Here is a 9,723-nt window from a genome sequence, read left to right on the forward strand (position 1 = left end):
CTCCTCTGGACTCTCTCCAGCAGCTCCATGTCCTTCCTGTGTTGGGGGCTCCAGACCTGGACACAGCTCTCCAGGGGGGTCTCCCCAGAGCAGAGCAGAGGGGACAATCCCCTCCCTGGCCCTGCTGCTGACACTGCTGGTGACACAGCCCAGGATACGGGTGGTTTCTGGGCTGCAACAAAGTCATTCTCCTAATTAGAAATGAAGACATCACAGCTGGCTGAAGATTCTGATCATTAATCCATGGACCTGATGGTTGAGTTTACTTCTAATAACTTCTTTTGCTTGGTGACACCTCGGGTGGCAAACACGACAGAAAGTTACATTCCTAAGAGCAATTCAGGGGAGCGATGTATGTGGAGGGAGCTTGATGGAACTGTCTTCAGCTCCATTCCTGCTCCTTGGAAAAATGAGGGAAGTGCCTTTGTGTGGCACTTGGGATCCAAATTCAGGCCACAGCAAGGCCTGCCAGGGCCTGGTGAACTTTGGCAATGCTCTGGTGAACAAAGTGAATGCTGCTTTTTAGAATGACATGTACAACTCCAGGGCTAATGTGAAGAAAAGTGCCTCAGAGCATCTAGACAATTCTTTTTGGCTTTCTGGGAACTTGAAATACCTTTTTTTTATTTCCCATTTCCACCCATTCTCCCTCCCTCCCAGCAGAAAATCACAAATCAGGGCTGACATCTTGTATGTCACTTTCCACCCATTTTCTCTCCTCTTATGAAGCCAGATTTTTTGTTAAGAAGTTGAATTGATCTTGTTTTTTCAACGAAAAAGTTGGCTTGTATCAGCTTTTTGTGGGTTCTGAGTGAGCTTTTCTGTTAGGGGGGCTGGTTAAAGAGAAATAATACAGCCAAAAACCAAGGAGCAAAACCCCATCACCCACCAGTGTGTGGAATCTGGAGTCTGGGAGTGAGAGGAGAGAAGCCTGAATGGAGCTGGGAGGGTTGTGAAGGGTGAAAGCCAAAATGGTCACAATCAGCTTTGAGAAGAAGCTTTTCTTGCTGGTTAGCACAGTGTGGCCACTCCAGGATGAGTCCTGGGCTGGTTTTCTTCATCATTTGGTTAAAAATTGCACTTCTCATGTGTGATCTTCTGAGGAGCAGCTGAGGGAGCTGGCGGTGTCCAGCCTGGAGACAAGGAGGTGAGGGGAGACCTTCTGGCTCTGCAACTGCCTGAGGGGAGGTTGGAGCCAGTAGGGTTGGTCTCTGCTCCCCAGGAACAAGTGGTGGGACAAGAGGAAATTATCTCAAGTTGCACCAGGGGAGGTTTAGATTGGACATTGGGAACAATTTCTTCCCCAAAGGGTTATCAGGCCCAGGCTGCCCAGGGCAGGGGTGGAGTTCCCATCCCTGGAGGGATTTCAAAGCTGTGTAGATGTGGTGCTGAAGGACATGGTTTGAGCATTGGACTCAGTAGATTGGTTAATGGTTGGTAGAGTTGGGTTATGATTGGACTCAATGATCTTAAGGTCTTTTCCAACCAGAATGACTCCGTGATCTAGAGTATCCTGCTGCAACTCTCTCCATCTGCCCCTGCTAACATGCTGAGGCAGCCTGTCCCAGGGCTCTGGTACCTTCACAGCCAAGAAGTATTTTCTCCGTTTCAGGTTCAACCTCCTGTGCTCCAGTTTGTCCCATTACCCCTTGTCCTGTCACTGGACACCCCTGAGCAGAGTCTGGCCCATCCTCCTGACATCCCTGTAGATATTGACCAGCACTGATCAGATCCCCCCTCAGCCTCCTCCTCTCCAGCTGAGCAGCCCCAGCTCTCCCAGCCTTTCCTCACGCAGATGTTCCAGTCCCTTCATCATCTCAGTGCCCTGTGCTGGATTCTCTCCAGTAGCTCTTTGACCTTCCTGAACTGGGAATCCCAGAACTGGACCCAGTTCTCCAGGTGTGGCCTCACCAGGGCAGGTCAGAGGGGCAGGAGAACCTCTCTGACCTGCTGGCCACACTCTTCTTGACACCCCCCAGGAGGCCACTAGCCTTCTTGGCTGTGGGGGCACATTGTTGGCTCATGCTCAGCCTGTTGTCCTCCAGGTCTCCCAGGTCTTTTTCTGCACCTCCTCGTGGATGCTTCTGTCTTTGGCAGTGCTGAAGCCAAGGGATTTCTGGTCTGCAGAGACCCCCACCTGGCTTCCCTTAGGCTTTGCACTCTGCTGATCCTAAATGTTCCTTCATGTTTCAACCAATACCCAGAAAACAGCAAAACCAGGGAAGCCAGAACTGAGTGTCGCCAGCTTGGAGTTTCATGCTCTGGTTCTGCTTCAGAAACTGTTTCTCGATGAGCTGTTTTTTTTTATGTTGCACTAAGTCAGGGTATTTTTTTTTCCCATGTCCTTTCCCTCCTCCATGTCCTTCTTGTGTTGTTCTCCAGAGACCCCGGGTATAGTAGGTGGAGTGCAGGCCTGTATTGTGTTGCTTTCCTGTGTAGTTGTTGCTCTTGGCCAGCTTTTTGGCCTTATTTATAGAGGAGAAAGAAACCAAAGAAGCTCAGTGGTAGGAGAGACAGCTGGTGCAGTGGCCCTGGATGTGGAGACAGCCATGGAAGTTGGCTCTGCAGCCTGGAAGGTGTTTGTGTTCATGTAATGTCTTGTGTCTGGCACCAGTTGTTCCAACTGAAGATGGGGAAACTGCAGCAAAGTGTTTGGATTCCTGGGGTGAAGCTGTGACATGGAGAATCAGCACAGGAAGGACATGGAGCTGCTGGAGAGAGTCCAGAGGAGGCCACAGAGATGATCCAAGGGCTGGAGCAGCTCTGCTCTGGAGACAGGCTGGGAGAGCTGGGGGGTTCAGCCTGAAGAAGAGAAGGCTCCAGGGAGACCTTAGAGCACCTTCCAGTGCCTGAAGGGGCTCCAGGAAAGCTGGGGAGGGACTTGGGACAAGGGCGGGGTGGGAGAGGACAAGGGGGGATGGATTAAAACTGGAAGAAGGGAGATTGAGGTTGGACATGAGGAGGAAATTGTTGGGTGTGAGGGTGGTGAGAGCCTGGCCCAGGTTGCCCAGAGAAGCTGTGGCTGCCCCATCCCTGGCAGTGTTGAAGGGCAGGTTGGATGGGGCTTGGAGCAACCTGGGCTGGTGGGAGGTGTCCCTGCCCATGCACGGGGTTGGAACTGGATGGTCTTTAAGGTCCCTTCCAACCCAAACCATTCCATGATTCTATGAAATTTAAGCTAATCCTTGTGTCATTATACAGCCTCTAACCAGTGACCCTCTGTCACCAGCAGACACCCCTTTCCCCCCAGCTCCTGTCCAATGCTGGTGGGTCACCTGGAGGCACATGAAGTCTTGCTACATTCTTTGCATGATCCTGCATCACCCTTTCCTAGTGTGCAAGGGGCTGGTTGGGGGAGGTGGAGCTGTCACCTGCAGCCCAAAGGTGACTTCTTGATTCTTTTTTTCCCTGCAGCTGAAGAGGTGGATCACCCCCCAGGTGACACCAGCATGGGGGTAGATGTTTTGGAATCAGGTGACACCACACCTCCTACTAAGAGGAAAAGCAAGTTCTCAAGCTTTGGCAAGATCTTCAAACCCTGGAAATGGAGGAAAAAGAAAAGCAGTGACAAATTTAAGGAGACTTCAGAAGGAAATGGGGGGGGGTGGGTTGGTGGGGAGTCCCTTCCTCAGCTTGGGAATCCTGCCATTAGCCATCTGGCTAGTGAAGAGGGGCTTGCTGTCCCAAGCCTGAGTGGTGATGGGCTGGCACCTGCAGTCTCTCCAGGAACACCTGGCCATGGAGCAGGAGTTTGAGACAAACAAATTCCTTTGTGGGAAGGCACCTCCCCAAGCAGCTCTGGGGAGGGAGGGTTTGCTCCACCCTGCTGCTGTTCAGTGCAGGTCTGAACCTGCAGGCCCTCCTCCCTCCTCTTAATCCCTTCCAAACCGGTGAAATCTGAAACCCTTTTCTTTCCTCCAGTGGATCCCTTTAAAATAATTTTTTAAAAAAGTGTCTTCTTGACCTTCTGACTTGCCCTGTTTTCTGAGTGCTGTGTTTTTTTTGTTCAATTTAATGTCAGTTTTAGAACGAAAGATTTCGATGCGAAAGCCAAGAGAGGAGCTGGTAAAAAGAGGGGTTCTGTTGGAAGACCCTGAGCAGGGTGAGTCTGCAAATGAACTTCTCCTCCTGACTGTGACCTGTGTAGCTGATCTTCCTCTGGCAGAACCTCACCCTTGGAGCTACTCTTTTCTTTTGGGAGACAAATTTCAGGGCTCTTTTCTGTGCTCAATAATCTCTCTCATCTGCACCTGGCAAGGAGGGGCAGCCTGTGCAGTTGGGGAGATGTTAAGAAAGAACAGTGTCTGGCTTGGACATCTCCCTTTCTGCTGCCAGGAGGAGGAAAGGGGTGTTCTGTGTGTCACTTTCTGTCCTGTCCCTTTTGGACCTGTCCGACACCAGCCACATTGTCTTCTCCTACTGAGCTCCTCTTCACACTCCAGCTTGTTCTGGTCGTGCTCCAAACTACCTGCTACATTTGGAAGACTTAGGCTTGGAAAAAGAAACTAACTGATGGCATTTGAGCTGCCTGGGTAGAGGAGGTTCCTCAAAGAGTTATAGAGAAGATGCTTTGTGGTGTGGTGTCACAGTCACAGGATCACAGACTGGTGGGGCTGGAAGTGACCTCTGGAGATCACCCAGTCCAACCCCCTGATAGAGCAGGATCCCCTAGAGCAGATCCCACAGGAACACATCCAGGTGGGTTTGGAATGTCTCCAGGGATGGAGACTCCACAGCCTCCCTGGGCAACCTGTCCCAGGGCTCTGTCACCCTCAGTGGCTGAACTCAGCCAGTTTGCCCTGCTGTTAAAGAAGCCTCGTCCCCTTTTCTGTCACCCTTGATGTCTCTGAGTTGGGGCCATCCCGCTGAAGTAACTTCTCAGCCAAATCAGCCCAAGCATACTGTGAGTGCTGGTGAACCACAGGGGTCCTTTCTGCTCAGAAGTATTGGAGCAGTACATGAAGCTTGGACATGCCTGTAAGACAGGAGGAAATTCTTTGCTGTCAGGGTGGTGAGAGCCTGGCCCAGACTGCCCAGGGAAGCTGTGGCTGCCCCATCCCTGGCAGTGTTGAAGGGCAGGTTGGATGGGGCTTGGAGCAACCTGGGCTGGTGGGAGGTGTCCCTGCCCATGCAGGGGGTTGGAACTGGATGGTCTTTAAAGTTTTTCAACCCAAACCCATCTGGGATTCTGTGATCTGCTCACCTGGCTGCATGTTGGGTGCTGTAGGTACAAGAGAAGTGGGTGGTGGGAGAGCAGCCCACCCACCCAGGTGGCACTGTGGCCTTGGGCTTGGAGCCATGTAGAGCTGAGCTCAGAAGATGTTCTGCAGAGGAAGCCTTAAACTACTGCAGATTTCAGAGTTCTGAGGAAGACACAAAGTGGAAAAGTGAAAGTGAAAAAGTAGGGTTGGGACCAAACCACTGAAAGCAAAACTGAGAGGAGAAGTCTGAGTGCAGTTGTTTGCAGCTACACTGTAATGAAAGGTCATCTACAACCACCCCAGGGTGGAAATGCTGACCTGGAGGAAGAGTTTACCAGGTTAGAAAAGTGTTTGAGGCCACAGGTTGAAAGTGTAGAAGAGAGATCAAAGGCTTTGGGTAACAAACTTCCAGCTGGAGATGACAGAGATCTTCCAGCTTGTGAGGGTGTAAGGGAAGCGTGGCTAAGAGGTGGAATTATTTTCTGCTTTGAGTCATCTGATCTGGCTTAAAACACAGAAGATGCCAATAATCTGGACAAAGTGCAGGCCCAAGGAATGAGGGAGCAGTTGGTGTTGTCAAGAGGGTTAGATTAGAAAGCTCATTATCTTAATCCCTTCTGTGAGTTTAAGACACTGGGGCAGTCATGAGATGGTGGTGCTGGGTTGTGGTTGCTGGGGGTTTCAAAACCTGCTCTTGGAAGGTCAGGGAAGGTTTTTAGGCAAGTTCTTCAGGGGAAAAAATGCTGGAAAACTCAGAGAGGCTGTGGAGTCTCCATCCCTGGAGACATTCCAACCCACCTGGACGTGTTCCTGTAGGATCTGCTCTAGGGGATCCTGCTCTAGCAGGAGTTGGACTAGATGATCTCCAGAGGTCCCTTCCAGCCCCACCACTCTGGGGTTCTGTGATGCAGTGCTGTGCTGCTTTGTTGGGAATGAAATCAAGGGCTCTCAGCTTCAGCTCCTTGGTATTGCTGTGCTCTCCTCTGGACCAGCAGTTTGAGAAGGCAGAGAGAAGCTGCTGTGGCTCCATGGTAGCTCAGCAGTGTCTATCTCATGCTTTCTGCATGTCTTCAGTTTGCTTCTCTCCCCTCTGTCCTCTTGCAGATGGTGAAGAAACAGACAAGCTGAACCCACCTGCCCTGAAGAATGGCCACACGGTCCCCATTGGTGGTCCTGGGGTTTGTAACCTGGCCAGCCAGGAGGAAGAGGCCACAAAGCCATCCAGCCTTAGGAAGCCTGTTCCAGCTGAGGAACCAAAGAAAAGGCAGGGTAAGAAACTAGAGGTGTGCAAAATTGGTTGCTTCAGATTCTCCCAGGACCAGATTTGAGTCCTCACCTCTTCCCTCCCCTCTCTGAGCCCTGCAGTCCCAAACCAAGCTGTCTCACCTTGCAGGCTCCTCCAGCAGCCACTCTGGGATTGAACTGGAACCACCTCAGGAGCCCTATGTTCCCAGACAACCTCTGCTTCCTCCAAAAAGACCTCCCTCCACTTCCCAGGAGGCAAACGAAGCGCAGGCCAAGGATCCAACACCTTCCAGCAGCTCTGCAAGAACTGTCCCCTCCAGTACAGCCCCTGGCATGACAAAGACAGTGAATTCTACAGCTGCCCCTTCCCCGGCCCCCAGGACTCTGCCCCCTGCTCTTGCCAGTGCCAACACTACTGCTCCCACCAGTACAACCAGCACAGCTCCTGCCAAACAGCCTCCTGTCCCTCCTCCCAAACCTGCCAACAGAAACAGCAGCTCAGTCATAGGTAAGTGCCTCCATCTGATGGCTTTATTGGCACAAAAAGGATGTGGACAGGTCCAGAGAAGGGCCAGGCGGTGATCAGAGCACTGAAGGAGGGGCTGAGAGAGCTGGGTTGGTTCAGCCTTGAGAAGGCTCAGGGGAGACCTTATCACCATGTTCCAGTCCATAAAGGGTGGCTGCCAAGGGGATGGAGACTGCCTTTTTACAAGGAGTCCCATGGAAAAGAGAGGGGGTGATGGGTACAGGTTATTCCTGGGGAAATTCCCACTGGACTCCCAAAGAAAATTGTTCACCATGAGGACAGTCAGACATTGTAATAACCTCATAGAATCCCAGAGGTTTGGGTTGGAAGGACCTTAAAGATCACCCAGTCCCACCCCCTGCATGGGCAGGGACACCTCCCACCAGCCCAGGTTGCTCCAAGCCCCATCCAACCTGCCCTTCAACACTGCCAGGGATGGGGCAGCCACAGCTTCCCTGGGCAACCTGGGCCAGGCTCTCACCATCCTCACACCCAAGAATTTCCTTCTCATGTCCAACCTCAGTCTCCCCTCTCCCACTTTTAATCCATCCCACCTTGTCCTCTCACTGAGACAACCTCCATCCAGTCGATGCCTGTTCCTGTTTCACAGGCCCCTGCTGATGTGTCTGGTGCATTAGCAGAGGCTGGGACAGCTCAGGAGGGACATTCCTGGAGTGATCCATTAGAGAGGTCCACTGCTCTCACAGAAACTGGTGGAGTTGCCCAGAGGTGGTGTGGGAGGCAGTGATGGACTTGGTGTGCAGGTTACCATCTGAAGGACAAACTGCACCTCTGTCCTGCTCAGGGCTGCTCCTTGCTCCAGCAGGTTTTGCAAGTGACCTTGCTGTGGTATCACACACCCCTCTATGTCAGACCAGCTCGATTAGTCTGGCCATGCCTGAGTACTCCATGAAATACTTTCTTGTTTTCTTTAAACTGCTTGCACACATCACAGATGGTATTTGAAGTGCCCCAGCACTAATTGCAGGAGGTGCTTGGAGAACAAAAGGAGGCTGAAGACAGCAGTTGATCAAACACACATCAATAGAATCATGGGATGGTTTGGGTTGGAAGGGACCTTAAAGATCATCTAGTTACACCCCCTGCATGGGCAGGGACACCTCCCACCAGCCCAGGTTGCTCCAAGCCCCATCCAACCTGCCCTTCAACACATAGGTTGGACATAAGGAAGAAGAAATTCTTGAGTGTGAGGGTGGTGAGAGCCTGGCCCAGGTTGCCCAGGGAAGCTGTAGCTGCCCCATCCCTGGCAGTGTTGAAGGGCAGGTTGGATGGGGCATGGAGCAACCTGGTCTGGTGGGAGGTGTCCCTGCCCATGCTAGGGGTATAACTAGATGATCTGTAAGGTCTTTCAACCCAAACCAGTCTATGAGTCTATGCTATGATTCTATGTGATGAGTCCTTGCCCTGGGTTTATCACACTGCAGGGAGACAAGCTACCCCAGGAGTGCTTAGAGCAGCACCCAGCTTTCTCCTGTCTCCTCTCCCTTCAACCAGATAGTTTGTCCTTTTCAAAATCTTACCCCAAGGTGACCATGCTGGGTACTGCCAGGGTCAAGCACCCCTGTGGAGACACTGGAATCCCTCGGGGCTGAGGGCACTGGAGCTGAGGCCACTCGGTGTTTTGCACCATCTGGCCCTTAATCTACAAGGGGAAAGTCTGAAAATGCAAAACATCCCAAAAATGTGCCCACCTCTCTCCAGCTATGCAGCCTTATCTGGGTGAAACGCTCCTCACTCGCAGCACCCTCTTGTGGTGTCTGCGGGTTCCTCCGAGCTCCCTCCTGCGGCCACCCCTGTGACCAGGTGACACGTGCAGTAAATCTGATCCTCCTCCAGCTGGGCAAAACCTTTGCAAGCCCGAGGAGCCGTCGAGACATGAATATATCCTGAATTAAGAGCAGTCTTCACTCCTGCCACTTCTTCCCTAGGAACCTGAGGTTGCCTCCTGTGGGCATTTCCCGTGAGACATGGTCCCCATTTCTCCCTCTCTTCCACACAGCAGAAAAATTCTGTGTAGACTCGAGGCTCTTAAATATTTTTGGAAGTTTTGCTCTTTATTTTGTAGGTGATATGGGGGCTTCAGGGACAGAGCACAGAGGGAGTAGAGCAGAAGCTCATCCTTGAAGGGGCAGGAGCTGCTGGCACTGAGGAGTTCTTGACCTGAGTCTGGCAGAAGGATGGAAAGGGGGGAGCACGTTGCTCCTGCAGTTCTGACCTTTGCCTTTGAGACTTCCCAAAAAAGTGGTTTTCATGATGGGAGGGAGCCATTAACACACCTGGAGTCTGGTGTGTCCTCCGGGTCTCAGATTCCCTTGCAAACTGTTGCTGTAAATATGAAATAGAGCCATGAAGTGTCCTACATACCTGCATTCCTTGGCTGAGCTGGGGGAGCTCCATCTGCCGTCACTTAAGGGCTGGTGCTGTTTCTCCCTCTCCAAAGCAGCAGGATGCACGGATCTCTCCCAGCCTGCTTGTTTCTGGCTGCTCTTCCAAGTCCAACCTTTGCTGCAGGAAGGACAAATTAGAGGCTTGCAACCTGCTCGTTTCTGGCACTGGGTCTGAGCAGGAAAGCAGCTGAGACTGCTTGGTCCAAAGCTCTAAGGGCTTTGCCTTGCAAAACCAGCCTGGGCAGCAGGGCCAGGGAGGGGATTGTCCCCTCTGCTCTGCTCTGGGGAGACCCCCTGGAGAGCTGTGTCCAGGTCTGGAGCCCCCAACACAGGAAGGACATGG

The 9,723-nt window shown here is 52.2% G+C and overlaps 1 protein-coding gene across 1 annotated transcript in view; it reads left to right on the forward strand.

The window, feature by feature from the left end:
* PHACTR4 (phosphatase and actin regulator 4) overlaps positions 1-9,723 on the forward strand; it is a 23,398-nt gene that overhangs the window by 5,968 nt on the left and 7,707 nt on the right. Inside the window, exons 2-5 of the mRNA XM_010008555.1 lie at positions 3,415-3,612; positions 4,022-4,102; positions 6,306-6,470; positions 6,595-6,954. Of these exons, the coding sequence (XP_010006857.1) occupies positions 3,415-3,612; positions 4,022-4,102; positions 6,306-6,470; positions 6,595-6,954 (804 nt within the window). The remainder of the gene's footprint in view (positions 1-3,414; positions 3,613-4,021; positions 4,103-6,305; positions 6,471-6,594; positions 6,955-9,723) is intronic.

Source organism: Chaetura pelagica, unplaced genomic scaffold (genome assembly GCF_000747805.2).
Source record: "Chaetura pelagica isolate M959 unplaced genomic scaffold, ChaPel_1.0 scaffold592, whole genome shotgun sequence".
Classification (NCBI taxonomy): Eukaryota; Metazoa; Chordata; class Aves; order Apodiformes; family Apodidae; genus Chaetura; species Chaetura pelagica.